Genomic DNA, 24,316 nt, shown 5'->3' on the forward strand with positions numbered 1-24,316 from the left:
TTCAAACATTTTAGAGTTGTGAATATGCTCAGTGAGGTTTTCCTTCAATGCAGCTATGTGAATATTTCTAAAGTATGTGTATAGTGACCCAATATATTGATTAATTCAATGCCTTTTTAAGTGTTGTCCAGAACTAACACACTAATTGAATGGTTTTGCATATGACTGATAATACAGCACAAGTGCCAGAAGTACGAAACAACCTGTTACCTGGAGGCGTTATGCACCAAATAAAACTGTACTTTACATATGGAATGATACATACTGATGGAATTTTAAAAATATATATTTTCTTAATAAATGTATTTCAGCACAATAAGTAGTTTTGCTTGTGTCTACAAAAACAAGATTTAAAAAAAAATTCAGATATGAAATGACAATATTTCTGGTTTTCTAACTGCTTTTCACCATTGGCAACTATGCCCTTCAGTTGATTAAGCCTTAATCTCTGGAAATTGCCACCTCAGAATCTCTCTACCCTCTTTTTTTTTCCTTTGTCAATTCTTGAAATGACACTTTTGATTTAACTTTTGTCTTCTACCCTAATATCTCTCTTTAGGTCGCTGAATATTGAATACTATTGGACACCATTCCTATGAAATGCCTTACATAAACATCTGTACAAATTTGAATTTCAGTATCCAATATCATAAGCAATACTTTAAGAATTATATCCTTATTGTATAATTTGCTGCAGTGACCTTTACATCATCCTGAATTTTTAAGCAAACTCAGTTTCAAGATTAGATTGGATTAGATTACTTACAGTGTGGAAACAGGCCCTTTGGCCCAACAAGTCACACCAACCTGCCGAAGCGCAACCCACCGAGACCCATTCTCCTACATTTACCAAACACTATGAGCAGTTTAAAATGGCCAATTCACCTAACCTGCACATTTTTGGACTGTGGGAGGAAACCCACGCAGACACAGGGAGAATGTACAAAGTCCATACAGTCACCTGAGGTGGGAATTGAACCCAGGTCTCTGGTGCTGTGAGGCAGCAGTGCTAACCACTGAGCTAATGTGCCACCCATACAAACCTGAGTTAATACCAGCAGTAAACAACACACAAAAGTAATGTTGTTGTAGAGATTAATGGTCTTTTCAAATGTTGCATAGTTGCCTGATTACCATTTTGGTAGCTGTGTTCCCTAACTGGCAGTGTATATCTACAAACAACAATGCAGCACAGGGCATGAGAGGAATGCTGCAGCTCTTTAAAAAACTCCAGGCAAGTAGGACCAGCAAAGACACTTGCCCGATTCAAAACAACAGCCTTTCCTCATACTGCTGTTTTCAGAAATTTAAGTACTTTAAATCTGTCAAAAATCAGCATTGTGTATATCAACTTTTGAATTATTCACGTACTCACATGAATAGAGTGAAAAGCTTATAAAGTTGCTGCTGACAGCACCATCTTAGGTACAAAGGTACCGAGGTGAAGATTCTTAGAAATAAATTAGAATAAAATGTCCAGCATCACAGACTTTCATGCCACCTTGGTACAAAATCTTAGGAATAAATTAGAATAAACAAATAAAATGTTCAGAATTCCAGTCCTTCCAACCAGACAGTATGGAGCAGACTTGGGTCTGTGCTGGGCCTCAACTCCAGATGCAGCTGGCTTCATCCCAGACATAGACAGTGTTGGCCAAGGATGGGAGGCAATAAGAAAGAAGATACATCCTTGTTAGAGTCAGAAGTGTGATGGAATGTCCTCCATTTGACTGCAGGGGTGTACTGGGGAGCCTCGATTTATCTGAATGTGATGGGCAGGCACTATTTCGTTCAGATAATCAATTATTCAATTAATTGATAAAATGCCTTTCCTTTGGGGCTCTGAGTTTTTAAAGTCTGCTTGCCGTTCAGGAGACCACAACAGCACACAGCACGTGAGACCCCATTACTCAACAACTGCCACCCCTGACCAACTCTGCCTGTCCCCGTCCAACACCACCCCCAACAGTCCCTGCCCCCTCCAACCCCACACCCATCCAACATTGCCACCCCCTTTCTGGACTGGGCTGTACACCAACAAGATTGCTGCTTCTGTTGTAGCAGTTGCTTCTGTGGGGTAAATCTCCAAATAGCATGCATACACACACACAAACGTACAGCTACACACAACTTTTTGACATCTACCACCTTTGCCCTGTACAGGACAATGTTGGAGAGATTATGTGGAGAAGTAGAGTTTAGGGTACGCCCCTGTAAGGAAAATGTGGGAAGAGAGAGAGGGTGGGCAGACAGCCATTTGGAGATGGTGCCTGTTTAAACACTAAACAAAAGACGCGATCAGTGTTGGAAACATATCTTTGATGTAATGTTTCCATCGGGACTTCGAGATCTTCAGATAATCTGATTGTTGGATAATTGGTATTCAGATAATCGAGGTTCCTCTGTACATCCAATCACACAAAGCTTTACACCATCCAAGACAACCTACCCACCACTGACACATAGTGGCAGCAATGTGTACTGTTTAGAAGACGCTTCTCTCACTGCACCTTCCCAACTCATGACCTGTACCACCTAGAAGGACAAGTGCAGCAGATGCAAGGGAGCACTATCACCACCAAATCTCCCTCCAAGTTGCAAAGCACCATAATATGAAACTAATTGTAAAGAAAATTGTAACCTGTATTCAAACATTTCAGAATTTCAACCGTAGATGTATCTTTCTTGAGATGGTCCACAGACTAATTGATTCATGACACAGAGCTAGATAGCATTTTATTTATAACTTCAGCTCAAGCTTCGGATGTTTAAAAGGATTCAATCAAAAATGTCAAAACTGCAATTTTTAAAAAACATTCATAAGAACTGTTACATTTGCAATTTTTACATTGATGCTGAATTCAAGAAATACATCAAATGACCACACCAGTAAATGTGCTAGGATCTTTAAAAGGCCAGAGTATTTATTCTCATCAGCTTAATGAAAGTGTAGCAAATCTTGCAAATTCAAGCTCCCATATTCTCGTTTACTGGAACATTTCAGATGCTACCATTAATTTTCAATGATCAAAATTGAACATTCTACCAGACTCAAGACCATAATACAAATTAAATATACAGTGCAATTTATCAACAGATACATAGTCTTCAGGACAAAATGTACATTTAGACTAATTAAACTCTGAAGTGTTAAAACCTTGAACATGGCTCTCCTGTTACCTTCCATAAGTCATACATTTCTCATATTAAAATGTACCAGAAATCTCTGCTTAGCTCAATACATGTGATAACTGCAGACTTACTGGCAGAGCTGATGCATTTATTCAGCAATAGGAAGTTTTTACCTAGTTCATGGATATAATGTTGACTATAACCAAAGTGCTGATAACTAATTAGAGGCCAGGATTGACCTATGCTATTACCAAAAATAAAGGTTTTCAACCTCTCTGGATACTTAGAATTATATAAGTTTTATTTAATTGATTAACTCAATATAGTTATCTGCACAACTAGTTCATGTCTCGGTATGTTGCTAACAAATCAAGCCTGCACACAAATGATTTATGCCACTATGTAACTCTACCACGTCCTGAAATGCAAACATTGGCCAGACTGTAATTTAAATTAATAGTTTACATAAAACAGCTAAAAGCAAATGTCTTAAACCTGTGTGAGAATTGTAACCAGAGATAAAGAAACTTTAGACATGATGATCTTTATTCGAAATTCATTATATTTTCTTTGTTAGGTCACAACATTGATAGTACTTTTACATGATCAGCTTGAACAAAAATATAGCAAAAATATGGAAGTTAAATAGAGATCTTTTTAATGGCGAAATTTTTAAAAGGTGACCCGAGTCTCTGAAATATAATAGTGTGATTAACAACTAATTCACAACATTTATGAGCATCTCTGCTACAATTTTATTGCAGTTTTTTTTTATAAAACAAAGTCCTTTCTGTTGCTTTAACAAAAGGAAAAATCGCATCCCTTTAGATTTTATTTTTTATCTGGCAATAGCTTTTTTTCAGGGTATGTATTTTTGATTATTAATGTGGCAACCAAGGAAAATGTTGCTATCAAAGTCAGCACTGTTCGAAGAGCTCTGAGCCAACTTGGATAACCTTCAAGTAAGGCTAAGTCATAATGCAATGCTATACCGAGACCCATGATAATCAGAATTGTTGCTTCAGTCAGATTATCATGAAAGAGTAAGGCTATCCAGGCTAACAAAGAAGGAACCACGCTGTTTCCCAGATTCAACCAGTCAGGTTTTGCAGGGCTGTTTTCTGGAATTGAAAATCCCCATCTTATTCCTCCAACAAAAGAGAGAATTGCTGCTCCATATGCAATTTGAGCAAAAGCTAGTTCAGGAAAATATGTCTCTGTTATGGCCATTCCAAGGGGAGCTGATACAAAAGGAATTAATCCACCATAGCAAAGATAGAGGGCTGGTTTGGGGCTGTTTTTCAATTCTCTGAAATCATATCGTAGTAAGTCTAATTCACGTTTCTCTGGTTCCTCTGCTTTCTTTATCTTGGATGCTTGATATGATACATGAAAATTGCTTGTCTGAGTCCTGAAAAATGTAGATTTTTGCACGTTCTTGATGGCTTGATGGCTCCTAAATCTTCTTTGTGTGCAAGGGCTCAATAAGTTATAGGCCATGATGTTTCTTGATTCATTTGGAAACTGAAGTAATTTCTGAACCTGGAAAAACAGTAACAATTACTAAAACGATACATACGTATGAACTGCAGAAAGGTACAAAATTAAGCTGAGATATGAATATCCTGAGCACACAGATAATAACAAACGTATAATGTAATTTATATTAGTGAATTAGGATACGAGATCTCTCAGTTGGCTAGAAGACTGGAATGCAAATTAGATTAATGCCTGCAGCATATGCTGAATTCCTTTCTCATTGGGATCTATCTTCTCCTACCAACCAATGGCAAACCACCACTGAAATAAAACGGCTTAGCATGAAACATCAGACACTGAGCCAAGGATTTGACTGCAGGTAGGGCATGAGTCAATAATTTGTGTTCTATAATATAGAAATGAATTCCACTCCTCTATGAACTAAATTTTCTACCCTTTTTTTGGTGAGGACAAGGAGATTTTTGAATTACAAACCAGGACTAATCATTTTAGGTTGTGGCTGTGGTTGCAAACAAAATTGTACATTGCTGTTTTTCAGGTTTTCTACACTTGGATTTGATGAGGTTCAAAGGACTGATTGTCAAATGCACTGACTTGTTCCGCTTGCGCTGGATCTGATTTTGGTGCTGTTGGAAGATGACTAGAAATGATCTAGGCAGGAGGGGTGTTTTTGTGCACTGTAATAATGGCATCATTGTTATTGGAATAGTGGAGGTTTTTTTTCTCTAAATTCCCCCTTTTTGCCGATGCTTCAGTCCACTGCCATTAAATATGATAAAAGTGAATGGCACAATCAAATGATTTATTCCATTAGATTGTGGCCATTATACACCTCCAAAATGACAGATTCAGCTTCGCCATCATTCCTATTATCCTTCGAACGTGCTAACTATCAATGGATCATGAGTGCTACCATTTTATTCAAATGATCATTCCTCTTAGTGTGTGAACCACCATCACTAACTTATCAGATCTATCCTAGTTTGATATCAACACATGTTTTAACCATTCATCTTAATAAAGCAGGAGTTAGTTCCTGATTGCTAATTGCTTTCCAACTTTAAAAAGTCAAAATGGCCATCTTGTTTTAAATTTGTGATTGAACTTGGAATCTTTGTGGGGTTTTATGCCTCATTTCCGCACAGGACAGTGCATTTACATTTCAACATATGAATCATGAGTGGTTATAAAATTCATTTCCCTAAACAATCTGCATTTAGAGGTCAGTTTTTACATGTAGGTCAATGATACTCAACTTTCTGCTACTCAATTTCACTATTACTTTCAAGCTCTGGACCACCAAATCCTGTACATGAGAGACTATTTCCAGGTAAACATCAAGTCAGTAGACATTGTTCCAGCTCTTACAAAAATGTAACGTCACTAAGCATTCATTTTATTCGTTTACCTGATTGTTTGCTTTAAGTTGGATTCGCATTTATTTTAAGGTCTGTACAATAGTTTTTCAAAACATTCCATGATTTCAGAGCAACCCAACTATGCAATCATCTTCAATCCACAGCTTCACCATTGTTGCAAAGCTTCCATTCCACATGACAGTATACTCCAGGACTCTCCTCAAACCTTTCTTTCATGCTACAACTACCCTTGTATTCAAAATCCTCCTCAGTACCCACTTCCAACTGCACTTTTAATTGCTTAGTTTAATTTCTCTTCCACAGCAAGTACAAAATACCCCGTGAGGTAGCTTCTGAATACTTGTTAGACAGGCCATGAAGATGTGCATTTATTCATTTGTAATGGTGTCTGTGGCTGCGTATATAAAACATTATTTTTAAAAAAGATCCTTGCTAAGAGAGAAGACTGACTTGAAGTAACTGCTAATTTGTACCTGTGTAGACACATTCTACTCCATGGAAACACAAAATCCGTACAGACAATGAGACCACAGGAGGCTAGAACAGCTTCTTTCCACCTCATCAAGATGAAGGATGGGTCATTTAGGAGTTGATGGTGGGGATATTTTTTAAAATTATTCACCCTAGCTATGAAACAATGGCTCGAGAGAATCTACACGAATTTTGAGTTAGCACTCTATAATATTTTACCTGGGTGGGCTTTTGCGATGAAACTAAACCCATCGAAATGTTTAACAGAATACCTGTCTGGCTGAATTTTGACAATCTACATTCAGTCAGGTACACAGTGAATTGACAGTTCAGACTTTTAAAACTCAAATGCTCTACTGAAACCAAAATAAAAACAACAAAATAAATTAGTTCACCATCTCACTTGATCATAATACATGAAAGCAATTGTGTAAGTTAAGTATTACTATTCAGATTTCAGATGCCCAGAGATTAGCAAATTCTTCAGTAAATAGGAGAGCAATAAAAATCACAAATCATCTTATTCATCTCTGTGAAGTACTCTTAATGAGAAACATCTGCAGCATGATTTATTTTGAAAACTATTTCTCACTAATTGAAAACTTCAAAAGTTCTTGCAGTTACAAGAATTTTAACTGTTCTCCTTTTACCCCTCACCAATCCTGTCCATCCTAACACTAATATATTTTTATTGGCTTAAACCTTTTGTACAATATTAACATTTGACCAGAAACTGAACTGCAGCAGCCAAATACCTAAGTTATCCCAGCAAATCAGAAACTGGGAATTCTGAGGTGGGTAAGTCACTTCCTGAATCCCTTAAAGTCTGTCCACCAACTACAAGACACATTAGTGTGATGCAATATTCCATTTTTACTGGATGAGCACAACTTCAAAACTTTAGCAGCATTCAGAACAATGCAGTCTGCACACGGCACCCTGTCCATCAACTTCAATATACACGCCTTCAACAATGACCCTCAAGGGCAGAAATGTGCAGCATCTTTAAAATGTATTGCAGCAACTCAACAATGCTCTTTCAACAATGCCTCATTTGCCCACGATCTCCATCATCGGGAAGAACGTGGACAGCAGACATATGGGAACACCACCGTCGACAAGTTCCCATTTGAGGCGTACACCATCCTGTCTTGGAAAACTGTTCATTCACTGTCTCTGACTAAGATTCCAGGAACTCCCCTCTTAACAGCACTGTAGTTGTACCTGCACGAGATGCACTGCAGTAACTCAAGTAGTGCATTGAGGGATGGGCAATAAATGCTATGGGCAATAAATGCCATGGGCAGTAAATGAAAAATAAAATAAAAAAAACTTTTGAACATGCCTTTCCAAAATATATTTACTGTTCGAATAGATGATTTCTAATAGTATTTTTGCATTGGCTTATGATTCTTTGGGCTTAGTATTTATTTCTGCAACTTAATATGTACTGGAAATGTTAAAGATCTACAAACATTACCCTGAAATTTAGTTTGTGTAGTTCCAGGAAATGTATTCTTGAAACATGTTCAGTACTTACTCTACCACTTGTTTGCCAGCATCTTCTCACCAAGAAAGCAAACATCTTGCCACCTGCAAAAAATGAATTATCATCTTAATGTATGTCTCTATAATTAATTAACTGCATAGCCAGGGTGAAAGTAAAGGCAGTTTTTTTGAAAAAATCAAGTAGATATAGCTTAAGTGGTCTTTTAATCCTGAGAGCATAATTTTAAATTTATATTTCGTCTGACAACAATTTGAATTTAGATACAGTATTTTAGTCCCCTGGTAGCAATGAAAAATAATTAACTTTGTATTTACTGGTGTATCTGCATTTTCAATTTTTATGCCGGTTTGCAATGACTATTTTGAACTGAACTCGTCTAATAAGAAAATCACATAGGAGCCATACTACAAGTGCTAACTACAATCCGCGTACTAACAGAAATTCATCACAATTTCCTAACATTATACGGTCTTCCCGATTCTTTAAAGTAATGCGACTCTACAAAATGCAGAAACATCGCTAAATGGTGACAGTACTCAGAAAATACCAGCAACTCACATGGTGCTTTAATGGTGCCCATTCTCCCTAATGCCATACACATAAAATGTTGAACGAGGAGAATGTTTTATTCCCAATCTGGATTCAGTTCACAGGTGCAAAGCCCAAAACAAAACCAGGGAAAGGTGGTGAGTGGCCTGTCCACCACCGACACCCTTTATCCAGAAACAATCCGAACCCCAACCAAGACGCTGCTATAAAATGTAATTCTTTGCCTAGCTTTTGGTTATGTGCCGTAAAACATCCTCGTGCTCCTCTTGTGGCTGTATTTTTGTTTGTGGGGGGGGTGTAAGTTTTCCTGTGAAACACCTGGAGAAGGTTTTCGATCAAAAAGACAAAGGCGTTTTGGATGTGACCCTGAACGTGACTGAAGAGAAACTCGCTCTTACCTTCGACAGAAAGCAAGCGGCCGATCCCTGTTCCCGGCGAAATTAAACCTGAATTATTGTTAAATTCCTGTCACAGGCCGAGAATCCCCGTCTCAGACCAAGGGGCATCGCCTTCCGGGTCACGGTCCCTCAGTTCCGGTTCAGGGGGAGGTCACGGTAAGGTCACAGCACAGAGCCGTTATTCCGACTTTCAGGATACAACCGGGAAATGCTGGAAAATACAAACCAGGTCCTTCAACGTTTTGAAAATAACAATCGGAAATGTTGAATATTCCCTTTTCCCGTATCTCTTTTGATGTTGTTACTATGACAGGCTTTCTTTTTTTTATTTTCATAGTAGATTTTTGCCTACTTTTCTTTCTTCCGACCTGTTTTCAACATAGACCGTCGTGTAGCTGAGGAAATGATAAACGAGCAGCTGTCACTGTCTTGTCTGTGAGGTCAAGTCACCATAGTCCCTTCCTGTCAGACCGCACGGCCTGCTGTTTCATTGAAGAGAGTCGATTAGTAGTGGTTTAACCTGAGGGTCACCACGATTGAAAGCGTGACCTCCGGTTATTGAATCCTTCACCCTGGGAAAAAGCTCGTCTCTATCCGCCCTGTCTATACCCTTCATGATTTCGTAAACCTCAATCAGGTCTCTCCCCCATCTCCTCTTTTCTAATGAAAATAAACCTAAACTACTCAACCTCTCTTCATAGCTAGCACCTTTCATACCAGGCAACACCCTCAAACCTTCTCTGCACCCTCTCCAAAGCGTCCACGTCCTCTTGGTAATGTGGCGACCAGAACTGTACACAGTATTCCAATAGCGGCCGAACCAAACGTCCTGTACAATTTAACATGACTCGCCAGCTCTTATACTCAATACCCCGTCCGATGAAGGCAAGCATACCATATGCCTTCTTGACCACTCTATCCACCTGTGCAGCAACCTTCAGGGTACAATGGACCTGCACTTCCAGAGCTCTCTGCCCATCAACTTTTCCCAAGACTCTTCCATTCATTGCATAATTCGCTCTAGACTTAGTCTTGCCTAAATGCATCACTTGACATTTGTCTGGATTGAAATCCATCTGCCACTTTTCCACCTAACTCTGTCTGTCTGTATCCTCCTGTATTCTTTGACAGTCCCTTATGCTTTCTGCTACTCCACCAATCTTTGTGTCATCTGCAAACTTGCTGATCATACCAACAGTGCCCTCTTCCAGATCATTTATGTATATTACAAACAGCAGTGGCCCCAACACTGACCCCTGCGGAACACCATTGGTCACCTTTCTCCATTTCGAGAAACTCCCTTCAACTACTACTCTCTTTCTCCTGTTGCTCAATCAATTCTTTATCCACCTAGCTAGAACACCCTGCACACCATGTGACTTCACTTTCTCCATAAGTCTACCATGGGGAACCTTATCAAAAGCCTCACTAAAGTGCATGTATATGACATCAACAGCCCTTCCTTCATCTATCAACTTGGTCACTTCCACAAAGAACTCTATTAAGTTGGTAAGGCACGATCTCCCCTGCACAAAACCATGTTGTCTATCACTGATAAGCCTATTCTTTTCTAAATATAAATAGATCCTATCCCTCAGTACTCTCTCCAGCAAGTTTTCCACCACCGATGTCAGGCTCACTGGTCTGTAGTTACCCGAATATCCCTACTACCCTTCTTGTGCAGGGGGACAGCATGAGCAGCTTTCCAGTCCTCCAGTACCTCACCTGTATTTAAAGATGCCACAAAGATATCTGTCACGGCCCCAGCTATTTCCTTTCTCGCCTCCCTCAGCAATCTGGGATAGATCCCATCCGGTCCTGGGGATTTATCCGCCTTAATAACCTCTAGCCCACCCAACACATCTTCTCTACTTATGGCAACGTGATCCAGACGAATCAAACTTCTGTCTCTAATCTCAAGATTCATGCTCCTCTCCTCAGTGAACACTGACGCAAAGTAGTCATTCAGAATCTCACCCATTCTCTCAGGTTCAACACAAAGCCTTCCTTCATTATCTTTTAGTAGACCGATCCTTTCTCTAGTCACTCGTTTGCTACTTATACAACAATAAAATGCTTTGGGATTCTCCTTAATTCTGCTTGCTAAAGCTACTTCGTGACCCCTTTTAGCTTGCTTGATTCCTCATTTAAGACTTGTCCTACTCTTCTGATATTCCGCCAGGGCCTGTTCTGTTCTTAGCTGCCTAGACCTTATGTATGCTTCCTTTTTCCTCTTGGCTAGTCGTACAATTTCTCCTGTCATCCACGGTTCACGAATCTTGCTCTTCCTATCCTTTGCCTTCAATGCGACATGCCTATCCTGCATTATCTTTAACCTATCTTTGAAAGCTTCTCACATATCAAATGTGGACTTCCCTTCAAATAGCTGTGTCCAATCCACGTTTCCGAGCTCCTGCCTAATTTTAATATAATTGACCTTGGCCCAGTTTAGTACTCTTCCCTTAGGACCACTCTCATCTTTATCTATGAGTATTCGAAAACTTACAAAATTGTGGTCACTGTTCCCAAAGAAATCCCCCACCGCAACTTCTACCACCTGTCCTGACTCGTTCCCCAGTACAAGGTCCAATATGGCCCCTTCCCTTGTTGGACTATTGACATACTGCTCTAGAAAATTCTCCTGTTCGCTTCTTACAAATTCTACCCCATCCATACCTCTAACACTAAGTGTATCCCAGTCAATGTTGGGAAAATTAAAATCTCCCATCACCACTACCATATTGCCTCTGCATCTTTCCATAACCTGTTTACCTATTTGTTCTTCTACCTCACGCTCACTGTTGGGAGGCCTGTAATACAGCCCCAACAGTGTAACTGCACCCTTCTTATTTCTCTGCTCCACACATAATGCCTCACCAACCTCAATCTCCATAGTGTCCTCCTTCAGCACAGCCATGATATCATCCCTGACCAGCAATGCAAGTCCACCCCCTACTCCTCCTTTTACTTCCCACCCTGTCCTGTCTGAAGAGTCTATATCCTAGAGCATTTAGTTTCCAATCATCATGCCCTTCCTTCAACCAAGTCTCTATAATTGAAATAATGTCATACTCCTAGGCACCAATCCAAGCCCTAAGTTCATCTGCCTTACACACTATACTCCTTGCATTAAAGTAGATGCATTTCAGGCCACCAGTTCTCTTGAGCTTATCCGCTCTCTGCCTAGTCTTCCCTTTATTAATGCTATCTTCATGATTCTTACAGTCTTCACCTCACTGCCTACTTGTTTTCTCTTCTGATTTCCAGTTCCCTGGCACATTAGTTGAACAAAAACTCCCCCAAGGGCATTGGTTCCGGTCTGGTTCAGATGTAGACCGTCCATTTTGTAATAGTCCCACCTTCCCCAGAACCAGTCCCAATGTCCAACAAATCTGAACCCCTCCCTCCAACACCATCTCTCAAGCCACGTGCTCATCCTGCCTATTTTATCATTTCTACGCTGGCTAGCACGTGGCACTGGTAGTAATCCTGAGATCACTACCTTTGAGTTCCTCCTCTTCTCTCCTAGCTCCCTGAATTCTTCTTTCAGGACCTCATCTCGTTTTCTACTTATTTATCACTGTTTCTTCATTGTCATTGGGTCAAAATCTTGGAATTCCCCCCCTAAGGGCATAGTGGGCAACCTACATAGACTGCAGCTCACCACCACCTTCTCAAGGACAACTCAGGATGGGCAATAATGTTAGCCAGCCAGCAGCAACCATGTCCCACCAGTGAATAAAAAATTGCACTCCTTCTAATTAAATGCAAGATCATTTTCGACCATTGAAGGATGCAAGAATGGGTGTCTGTAAATTTATTTTCAGTTTTGTACAATATGGAGCAACTTTGACAAAACAATAAATCTCAGTAAACCATTGAAACTTCAAAGGTAAATGTCAATATAATCCAACACTATCTGCTGATACAGAACAACAGCTTTTATTGAGTGATTACGTAATTATGATGAGTGTTTAACTTTAGCATGTGCAAAGCTGCAGAATTTTGAATGTTATTAAATATCAGTTAAACATTGAACTCTGTTTCAAAAACAAATTGAGAAAGAGAAATACATAATGATTAAAAATAGATAGTTTTTAAAAATGTCAAAGTTTGGAGATGCTCAGCTCAGTTTTCTTTAGTGAGGGGTGGCCAAGTCTGAGTGACTGGGTCAGTAGTCTAGTTACCGAAGAGTTGGAGCATGTTTTAATCCTACTAACCTTCCCCTAGTTAATGGTTAAAAAAGTCTGTCAAAACACTCCAAAATCTCACATGCTGGCTCTGATTTTAGGACTTCAGAGGATTCCAGATGCTAAGTAATTGCCTATTGGAAGTTTCATCTTCCTAAACAATTCCTGGGCATTGCATTGAAATGTCCAAGTGATCCCAATGTGCATCTTTCAGGATACATCCAGTCTCTCTAGCTGGAGAGCAAAAGAGCTAGACCACAGTCTCAATAGTGAAGTAATGTGTAACAGAAGCAATGTGTGTTACTTTGTTTTCTGATACAAAGAAAACCGTCCTCATTTGCTTGCACAACCTGGCATACTATTTCCATTTTCTCCACAAAGTACATCCAAGCAGCTTTAGCATTGCGATCATTAAAGAAAAAGCCTGTTTCACCATTCAGGTTGATCATGACTGATCTGTTTGTGTTTTGAGTTCCACAATCTCACAGTGGCACAATGACTCAGAGCTGCCTCATCGCCCTTGAGTTCGATTCAAGTCTCAGGCAACTGGCTGTGTGGAGTTTGCACATTCTCCTCATGTCTGCATGGGTTTCCTCCAGGTGCTCTTGTTTCCTTCCACAGTGCAAAGATCTGCAGGTTGGGTAGATCTATGGATAAATTGCCCATAGTGTCCAAAGATGCAGAGGCTAGGTGGAATAACCAGGGGAAATGCAGGGCTACAGGGATAGGGTAGGGAGTGGGTATATGTGGATGCGCTTTGGCGGGCTGGTGTGGACTCGATAGGCCAAATGACATTCTATGATTCTCATCTTGCCAAACAAGAATCTGCTACCGCCTGCCTTTAAAACATTACTTGTCCCTGCTTCCACCATCAGACTTCCAAGTCACACAACTCCCCCGAAAAGAAATCTTCTCATGGAGTCATAGAGATATACAGCATGGAAACAGACCCTTCAGTCCAACCCTTCCATGCTGACCAGGTATCCTAACCCAATCTAGTCCCACCTGATTGCACTTGTCCCTGATGAAGGGCTCTGGCCCGAAACGTTGAATTTCCTGTTCCTTGGATGCTGCCTAACCTGCTGTGCTTTAACCAGCAACACATTTTCAGCTCTGATCTCCAGCATCTGCAGACCTCACTTTTTGCACTTGTCCCATATCCCTCCAAACCCTTCCAATTCATATACCCATCCAAATGCCTCTTAAATGTTGCAATTGTACCAGCCTCCACCACATCCTCTGGCAGCTCATTCCATACATGTACCACCCTCTGTGTGAAAAAGTTGCCCTGTAGGTCTCTTTTATATCTTTCCCCTCTCACCCTAAACCTATGCCCTCTAGTTCTAAACCCTTTCAAGTTTCACAACATCTTTCCGATAGGAAGGAGACCCGAATTGCACACAATATTCCAACAGTGGCCTAACCAATGTCCTGTACTCAATACTCTAATAAAAGAAAGCATACCAAACGCCTTCTTCACTATCCAATCTACCTGCAACTCCACTTTCAAGAGAAAACCTATGGAACGCTTCACGAATTTGCATGTCATCCTTGCGCATGGGGCATGCTAATCTTCTCTGTATTGTTCCAATTTTAGTATATGTGCTGCCTCATCTAATTTTAAAACAGTACCTCTTAATTTTGGACTCCCGTGTAAGAGGAAGCATCTCTGCATACATCTCTTGTCAAGACCACTTATATGTTTATACGGTCTTACATGCTTCAGTCAAATCACCTCTTACTCTTCTAAACACTCGTAGAAATGAGCACAGGCTGACCATTAGACAATATACTGATTTCAGGTATCACTCAAGTAAACCTCCTCTGAACTGCCTCCAATGTATTTACATCCTTCCTTTAGTAAGAAGGCCAAAACTGCACATACTATTCAAGATGTGACATCATCAATGTTCTGTATTATGGAGGTATAAATACATTGATGTTCAACTTCTCTCATAATTACGGATAGCATCAAGTTAGCCATCTTGATTATGTGCTGTACCTGCTCACAAACGTTTTGTCACACCCATTAGAAAACTTAAATCCCTCACCACTTCACAATTCTGCAATTATTAGCCATTTAAATCATACTCCAATTTTTCATTCTTCTTCACAAAATTAACAGTTTTATATTTCCCCACATTTTACGACATCTGCCAGATTTTTCCTCATTCACTCAACCTATCGGAATCATTCTCAAAATTCCTTATGCCTTCTTCATATTTTCCTGCATTTCTTGGTATAATCTGGGAAGTTAGCTGCCATGCCTTCAATCCTGTCATCTTCATCATCGATGTAAATTGGGGAAAGTTGTCACCCCACTGCACACCCCAGTAAGATTCTACTTATCACAACCTGCAAATCAAGGATGTACTATGCATACTCCGTTTTCTGCCAGCCGGACGATCTTCTGTCCATGCAAATGTGAAGTTCAAGTCAGTGAAAGACAACCAGTGAGAAGGAATAAGAGAACAGCAGAAAATGAGGATCTCAGAAATGGGAAGGATTATTGAAGAATGATGTAAGATGTCAAGAGAGGGATTTGCAGATTTTTAAAAATGTCCATGTTTTGGGATCAAAGAAGGATGAGATTCCTGATTACCGGATATTGGTTCGGCTTCTTTTGCAGTGTTGTGTGCAGTTCTAGTGAAACTTGTAAGGATTCAGAAAGGATTTTCAAGGTTATTGCCAGAGTTGGTGCTATAGGTAGAGGTTGAATAGCCTGGAGGTATTTTCTGTGGACCTTCAGAAGCTGAGGGATGAGGTTCATAAAATCATGAGGGGCCTGGATAGGATAAATAGGCAAGGTCTTTTCCCTGGGATGGGGGAGTCAAAAACAAGAGGGCATAGGTTTAAGGTGAGGGAGAAAGATATGTAAATTCATAAGATGTAAGAGCAGAATTAGCCCTTTCAGCCCATCAACTAAGGACAAAAGAGTAACTAGGGAGAGAATAGGGCCTCTCAAAGTTCTGCAAGGCAGCCTATGTGGGGAGCCGCAGGAGATGGGGAGATACTAAACGAGTATTTTGCATCAGTGTCTACTGTGGAAAAGGATATGGAAGATATGGAATGTAGGGAAACAGATGGTGACATACTGAATAATGTCCATAATACAGAGTAGGTGGTGCTGGACATCTTGAAACGCATAAAGGTTTATAAATCCCCAGGTCCTAATCAAGTGTAACCTAGAACTCTGTGGGAGGCGAGGGAAGTGATTGCTGGGCTCCTTGCTGAGATATTTGTATCATTGATAGTCGCAGGTGAGGTGCCGGAAAACTGGAGGCTGGCTAACGTGGTGCCACTATTTAAGAAAGGTGATAAGGAAAAGCCAGGGAAATATAGACCAGTGAGCCTGACATCAGTGATCGTTAATTTGTGGAGGGATCCTGAGGGACACAATTTACATGTATTTGGAAAGGCAAGGACTGATTAGAGATAGTCAGCATGGCTTTGTGCGTGGGAAATCATGTCTCACAAACTTGATTGAGCTTTTTGAAGAAGTAACAAAGAGGATTGATGAGAGCAGAGCAGTGGAACGTGACCTATATGGACTTCAGTAAGGCGTTTGACAAGTTCCCCATGGGAGACTGGTTAGCAAGGTTAGATCTCATGGAATTTGGATGCAGAACTTGCTCAAAGGTAGAAGACAGAGGGTGGTAGTGGAGGGTTACTTTTCAGACTGGAGGCATGTGACCAGTGGAGTGTCACAAGGATCAGTGCTGGTTTACTGCTTTTTGTCATTTATATAAATGATTTGGATATGAACATAGGAGGTATAGTTATTAAGTTTGCAGATGACACCAAAATTAGAAGTGTAGTGGACAGCGAAGAAGGTGTCCTAACCTAATAATAAGACCAATTGTGACTAGCGGGTAAGTGCTGCATTTTCCTTGTTTGTTTCTTTAGATTTAGTTGGTTTTTGTTGTTTTTTTTAAAGGAAAGCTTACTTTTAGAGGGATGGCAGTGCAGAGAGGGCAATGTTCCTCTTGCAACATGTATGAGGTGAGGGAAGCCATTAGCGTCCCTGCTGAGTACACTTGCAAGAAGTGCACCCATCTCCAGCTCCTCCAAACCCGTGTTAGGGAACTGGAGCTGGAGTTGGATGAACTGCGGATCATTCGGGAGGCAGAGGAGGTCATAGATCGGAGCTTTAGGCAAGTAGTTACTCCGAAAGTTCAAGATAGATGGGTGACAGTGAGGGGGAGTGGGAGGAGGAAGCCAGTGCAGGGACCCCCTGCGGTCATTCCCCTCAAGAACAAGTATACCGTTTTGGATACTTGTGGGGGGGATGACTTACCAGGGGCAAGCAACGAGGTTCAGGCCTCTGGCACGGAGCCTGGCCCCATTGCTCAGAAGGGTAGGGTGGAGAAAGGTAGAGCAATAGTTCTTGGGGACTCGATAGTGAGGGGTACAGACAGACGGTTTTGTGGGGGCGACAGGGACTCACGTTTGGTATGTTGCCTCCCAGGTGCAAGGGGACGTGATGTCTCTGATCGTGTTTTCCGGGTCCTTAAGGGGGAGGGGGAGCAGCCCCAGATCGTGGTCCACGTTGGCACCAACGATATAGGTAGGAAGAAGGGTGAGGATGTCAGACAGGCTTACAGGGAGCTAGCTTGGAAGCTCAGAGTTAGAACAAACAGAGTTGTAGTCTCTGGTTTGTTACCCGTGCCACGTGATAGAGAGTCGAGGAATAGGGAGAGAGAGAGCAGTTAAATGCGTGGCTACAGGGATGGTGCAGGAGGGAGGGATTCCGGTTTCTGGACAACTGGGGTCCTTTCTGGGGAAGGTGGGACCTCTATAAAAAGGATGGTCTACACCTGAACCTGAGGGGCACCAGTGTCCTTGGGGGGAGGTTTGCTAGTGCTCTTTGGGAGGGTTTAAACTAACTCCGCGGGGGCATGGGAACCAGGACTGTAGCTTTAGGGTACAGGACCTTGAGTGTAGGGAGGTTAGGAATAATGCAGCGATCTCTGAGGAGGGTGCCTGTAACCAGAAAGGAGGATTGAAGTGTGTATACTTCAATGCCAGAAGTATAAGGAATAAGGTAGGTGAACTTGCAGCGTGGGTTGGTACCTGGGACTTCGATGTTGTGGCCATTACAGAGACGTGGGTAGAACAGGGACAAGAATGGCTGTTGCACGTTCCAGGGTTCAAATGTTTTAGTAGGATCAGACATGGGGGTAAAAAAGGGGGAGGCGTGGCATTACTTGTCAAAGACAGTATCACAGCAGTGGAATGGACGATGGAAGAGGACTTGCCATCTGAGGTAGTTTGGGCTGAGGTTAGAAATAGGAAAGGTGAGGTCACCCTGTTAGGTGTTTTCTACAGGCCTCCTAATAGTCCTAGAGAAGTAGAGGATAATATTGCGAGGATGATTCAGGAAAAGAGTGAAGGTAGCAGGGTGGTTGTTATGGGGGACTTTAACTTCCCAGATATTGACTGGGAGAGCTATAGCTCGAGTTCATTAGATGGGTCGGTGTTTGTACAATGTGTGCAGGAGGGTTTCCTGACACAATATGTCGACAGGCCAACAAGAGGGGAGGCTATATTGGATTTGGTTCTAGGTAATGAACCAGGCCAGGTGTTAGACTTGGAGGTAGGTGAGCACTTCGGGGACAGTGACCACAACTCGGTGACTTTTACTTTAGTGATGGAGAGGGATAATCGTGCGCCGCAGGGCAAGAGCTATAGCTGGGGGCAGGGAAATTATGATGCAGTGAGGCATGACTTAGGTTGTGTGGATTGGAAAAACAGGCTTCAAGAGAAGAACACTAATGAGATGTGGGGATTGTTCAAGGAGCAGCTACTGCGTGTCCTCGATAGGTATGTACCAGTCAGGCATGGTGTAAAGGGCCTTGTGAGGCAGCCGTGGTTTAGTAAGGAATTGGAGTCCCTTGTGAAAGGGAAGAAGGCGGCATATGTAAAGATGAGGCGTGAAGGTTCAGTAGGGGCGATTGAGAGTTATAAGGTAGCCAGGAAGGAGCTAAAGAGGGAGCTAAGAAAAGCGAGAAGGGGACATGAAAAGTCTTTAGCTGGTAGGATTAGGGAAAACCCAAAGGCTTTCTATAGGTATGTCAAGAATAAAAGGATGACTAGGGTAGGTATCGGTCCAGTCAAGGATAGTAGTGGGAAGTTGTGTGTGGAGGCGGAGGAGATTGGAGAGACATTAAATCAGTACTTTTCATCAGTATTCACTCAGGAACAGGACACTGTTGCTGATGTGAATATGGAATCACAAATAATTAGAATGGATGCCCTGGAAATATGCAGGGAAGAGGTTTTGGGAATATTGGAAAGGATGAATATAGATAAGTCTCCTGGGCCTGATGGCATTTACCCCAGGATCCTATGGGAAGCTAGGGAGGAGATAGCAGAGCCATTGGCCTGGATTTTTATGTCGTCATTGTCAACGGGAATAGTACCAGAGGACTGGAGGATAGCGAATGTGGTCCCATTGTTCAAGAAAGGGAGTAGGGATAGCCCTAGTAACTATAGGCCAGTGAGTCTGACTTCAGTGGTGGGCAAAGTCTTAGAGAGAATGGTAAGGGATAAGATTTATGAACATCTGGGTAGGAATAACGTGATCAGGGATAGCCAGCATGGTTTTGTGAAGGGCAGGTCGTGCCTCACAAACCTTATTGAGTTCTTTGAGAAGGTGACTAAGGAAGTGGATGAGGGTAAAGCAGTAGATGTTGTGTATATGGATTTTAGTAAGGCGTTCGATAAGGTTCCCCATGGTAGGCTAATGCTAAAACTTCAGAGGTATGGCATTGAGGATACATTAGAGGTTTGGATTAGGAATTGGCTGGCTGGAAGGAGACAGAGGGTAGTAGTTGATGGATTATGTTCATCTTGGAGCGCAGTTACTAGCGGTGTACCACAAGGATCTGTTTTGGGACCATTGCTTTTTGTTATCTTTATAAATGATCTAGAGGAAGGACTTGAAAGCTGGGTAAGCAAGTTTGCGGATGACACGAAAGTCGGTGGAGTTGTGGATAGTGAGGAAGGAAGTGGTAGGTTACAGCGGGATATAGATAAGTTGCAGAGCTGGGCGGAAATGTGGCAAATGGAATTCAATGTAGCTAAGTGCGAAGTCGTTCACTTTGGTAGGAATAACAAGATGATGGATTACTGGGCTAATGGTAGGCTACTTGGTAGTGTGGATGAGCAGAGGGATCTTGGTGTCTATGTACACAGATCTCTGAAAGTTGCCACCCAGGTAAATAGTGCTGTGAGGAAGGCATATGGTGTACTGGGCTTTATTGGCAGAGGAATTGAGTTCCGGAGTCCTGAGGTCATAAGACTCTGGTGAGGCCTCATCTGGAGTATTGTGTGCAGTTTTGGTCGCCATACTATAGGAAGGATGTGGAAGCTTTAGAACGAGTGCAGAGGAGGTTTACCAGGATGTTGCCTGGAATGGTAGGAAGATCGTATGAGGAAAGGCTGAGGCACTTGGGGCTGTTCTCATTGGAGAAGAAAAGGTTTAGGGGAGATCTGATAGAAGTGTATAAGATGATTAGGGGTTTAGATAGGGTAGATACTAAGAACCTTTTACCGCTAATGGAGTCAGGTGTTACTAGGGGACATAGCTTTAAATTAAGGGGTGGTAGGTATAGGACAGATGTTAGGGGTAGATTCTTCACACAGCGGGTTGTGAGTTCATGGAATGCCCTGCCCGTATCAGTGGTGAACTCTCCTTCTTTATGTTCATTTAAGCGGGCATTGGATAGGCATTTGGAAGTTATTGGGCTAGTATAGGTTAGGTAGGACTCGGTCGGCGCAACATCGAGGGCCGAAGGGCCTGTACTGCGCTGTATCCTTCTATGTTCTATGTTCTAAGGTTACCTCAGAATACAACAGGATCTTGATCAGATGGACCAATGGGCTGAAGAGTGTCAGATGGAGTTTAGATAAATGCGAGGTGGTGCACTTTGGAAAGGCAAATCAGAGCAGGACTTATACACTTAATTGTAAGGTTCTAGAGAATGTTGCTGAACAAAGAGACCTTGGAGTGCAGGTTCATAGTTCCTTGAAAATGGAGTCACAGGTCGATAGGATAGTGAAGGCGGCGTTTGGTTTGTTTTTCTTTATAGGACAGGACATTGAGGATGGGAGTTGGGAGGCTATGTTTTGGCTGTGCAAGACATTGATTAGGCCACTTTTTGGAATATTGCGTGCAATTCTGGTCTCTTCCTATCGGAAGGATAGACAATAGGTGCAGGAGTAGGCCATTCTGCCCTTTGAGCCTGCACAACCATTCATTGTGATCATCCTCAATCAGTATCCTGTTCCTGCCTTATTTCCGTAACCCTTGATTCCACTATCCTTGAGAGCTCTATCTAACACTTTCTTAAACGAATCCAGAGACTGGGCCTCCACTGCCTTCTGGGACAGAGCATTCCACACACCCACCACTCTCTGGGTGAAGAAGTTTCTCCTTATCTCTGAGTAAAAAATGAGGTCTGCAGATGCTGGAGATCACAGCTGAAAATGTGTTGCTGGTTAAAGCACAGCAGGTTAGGCAGCATCTCAGGAATAGGGAATTCGACGTTTCGAGCATAAGCCCTTCATCAGGAATGAGAGAGAGTAGTCAAGCAGGCTAAGATAAAAGGTAGGGAGGAGGGACTTGGGGGAGGGGCAATGGAGGTGGGATAGGTGGAAGGAGGTCAAGGTGACCTACCCCTTATTTTTAAGATGTTGTGAAAATTGAAAGGGTTCAGAAAAGATTTACAAGGACATTGCCAGAATTGGAGGATTTTAGCTATGGGGAGAGATTGAATAGGCTGGGGCTGTTTTCCTTGGAATGTTGGAGACTGGGGGTGCGACCTTATAGAGATTTATAAAATCATGAGGGATATGGATAGGGTAAATAGACAATGCCCTTTCCCTGGGGTGGGGGAGTCCAGAACTAGAGAGCATAGGCAGAGGAGAAAGATAGAAAAGGGCAATGTTTTCACACAGAGGGTGGAATGAGCTGGGAGAGGAAGTGGAGGAGGCTACTCCAATTGCAGCATTTAAAAGGCATCTGGATGGGTATATGAATATGAAGGGTTTAGAGGGATATGGGCCACAAATGTGCTGGCAAATAGGACTACATTAGGTTAGGATTTCTGGTCGGCATGGATGGTTTGGACCAAAGGATCGGTTTCTGTGCTCTCCTTCTCTATGACTGCTCTGCCATTTGATCATGGCTGATATGCTCCTCATTCCCATTTTCCTGCCTTCTGTCCGTATCTCTTCATCACATTTTGCTACTCCATATCCTTATGAAAGGGAACCAAGGTGCAAATCTTTCATACAGAGGGTGGTTTGTGAATGGAATGGGTTGGCTGAAGTGGTGAAGCATATAAAAGGCATCTGGATGGGTGTATGAATAGGAAGGGATTAGAGGGATATGGCCAAATGGCACTAGATTTATTTAGCATACAGAGTCATAGAGATGTACAGCATGGAAACAGACCCTTCGGTCCAACCCGTCCATGCTGACCAGATATCCCAACCCAATCCAGTCCTACCTGCCAGCACCCGGTCCATATCCCTCCAAACCCTTCCTATTCATATACCTATCCAAATGCCTCTTAAATGTCCGGTTAACATTCATGATTTGGACCAAGTATCTGTTTCTTAGCTGTATATCTCTATGACTCTAAAATCCATAACCAAGGATCACAATTTAAGGATATGGGGTAGATCACTTATGACTGAAAATAGAGAGTGGTAAGCCTGTGGAATTCTCTATCACAAAGTGCAATTGAGGCCAAAACATAGAATGTTTTCAAGAAAAAGTTAGATTTAGCTCTGAGAGTTAAAGGGGAGAAAAGGTAAGAGAGAAAGCAGGAACAGGTTGCTGAGTTGGATGAGAAACAAAAAGAGGGTCTTGGAGAAACTCCGCAGGTCTGGCAGCACCTGTAAACAGAAAAACAGTTAATATTTGAAGAGCAGTGACATTTGGCTCAAAACGTGATTTTTTTTTCCTCTCTACAGATGCTGGCAGACCAGCTTTCTCCAGAACTTTTTATTTTGTCTCACATGTCCAGATTCTGTAGTTCCTTATTCTTACAATTATGAAGTTGAATGACCAGCCACGATCATTTCGAATGACATAGCAAGTCTAATGGGCCGAATGGACTCATCTAATTTCTATCCATTATAAAACGTCGAGTTCACAAATATGTTACAGATGTCAGGTGCTTGAAATCCAACACATGAAAAATTAAGGGTTAGTGAAACAGGAGTATAACCTGTAATGAAAATGAAGCGGGTATCCAGTGTGTCGTAATGCAAATATAGGAATGTCCTGGTGAAGGGCAGATGAGAACAGTCGGGTGGGGCCCCAACTGGAGTTGCAATTCGAAATGCTGGAATCGCAAACTCCAGAACTGTGACCATGGTACAACATTACAGTTAAACGTCTGCGCTCACAGTTCTCCTTCAGGGGCCATAACAAATTTCAAGCTTGGAAATGACATAACGGACTAGAAAAAGTATGGGAAATGTTGGTTTAAAACAATCTAATTTTAAAAAGTTATCGCCCGAAAAGTAAAGGTTTTGAAATACCGAAGTCAGGTAGCATCTGTGGAGACAGAAACAATTAATATCAAGCCGTTTGTCTTTTATTAGCAGGATGCACTGTAACAGTGGAGCAAAACCTTTGATAATGGTCAATGCGCTTCTCGTTAATAAATCGTGAGAAAATGTCGGCCCTTCGACGAGTGTGAAACATGAGAAGAAAATACCTCCTGATGGCTCAAAACACCGTGCCGAACACGCAACCCCGCACTGCATTGTCCCCTGCAAATAGAAACTGCTCAACAAATCAGGCAAGCATGGTGTGAAGAGAAGCGCGAGTTAACTTTTCAGGTTTATGATCCCCTCATCAGAGCTGCAGCCAGACACCTCCAGTCAATGATCTGGGGATAGAGAGGAGAAAAGTGGGCAAATTGTTCAGTGCAAAGCACTGGCATTTGACTCTGCCTGAGTTCAGCGCTGTCCTTCCGTGTTTGGTCTTGTTTCCAAGCTGCTCCAAGCAGCAGCACTCAGACCGCGAACAGACACACCCACCCAGGACTCGGATGATTGGCAGCTGGCGAAACACAACAATGGCCCCTGATTGTGACGTCGAGGTCCGAGAGGGAGGTGACGCGCGCTCGCGGACGCCTCCTTCCGTGTTTTGGTGGAATCCCCGCG

General features: G+C 42.1%; 1 protein-coding gene and 1 pseudogene across 1 annotated transcript; both read right to left on the reverse strand.

Annotated features, from left to right (window-relative positions):
* Positions 1-2,886: 2,886 nt before the first annotated feature.
* Positions 2,887-9,050, reverse strand: tmem69 (transmembrane protein 69). Its single transcript, XM_060829852.1, has 3 exons — positions 8,940-9,050; positions 8,023-8,075; positions 2,887-4,674 (listed from the first exon to the last, which is right to left on the reverse strand). Exons 2-3 carry the CDS (start codon positions 8,065-8,067, stop codon positions 3,964-3,966), a joined length of 756 nt encoding a protein of 251 aa, XP_060685835.1. The 5' UTR covers positions 8,068-8,075; positions 8,940-9,050; the 3' UTR covers positions 2,887-3,963.
* Positions 9,051-14,643: 5,593 nt separating this feature from the next.
* Positions 14,644-14,756, reverse strand: LOC132819216 (U6 spliceosomal RNA; annotated as a pseudogene).
* Between the last annotated feature and the right edge of the window lie 9,560 nt (positions 14,757-24,316).

The sequence above is a fragment of the Hemiscyllium ocellatum genome, chromosome 9, assembly GCF_020745735.1.
Source record: "Hemiscyllium ocellatum isolate sHemOce1 chromosome 9, sHemOce1.pat.X.cur, whole genome shotgun sequence".
Taxonomy (NCBI): Eukaryota; Metazoa; Chordata; class Chondrichthyes; order Orectolobiformes; family Hemiscylliidae; genus Hemiscyllium; species Hemiscyllium ocellatum.

Excerpts from the sequence above, each read along its gene's own strand:
- tmem69 (XM_060829852.1), bottom strand. The coding sequence starts at position 8,067 with ATGTTTGCTTTCTTGGTGAGAAGATGCTGGCAAACAAGTGGTAGA. Across the intron at positions 4,675-8,022 it reads GCTGGCAAACAAGTGGTAGA|GTTCAGAAATTACTTCAGTT; the intron begins GTAAGTACTGAA and ends CTGTTTTTCCAG.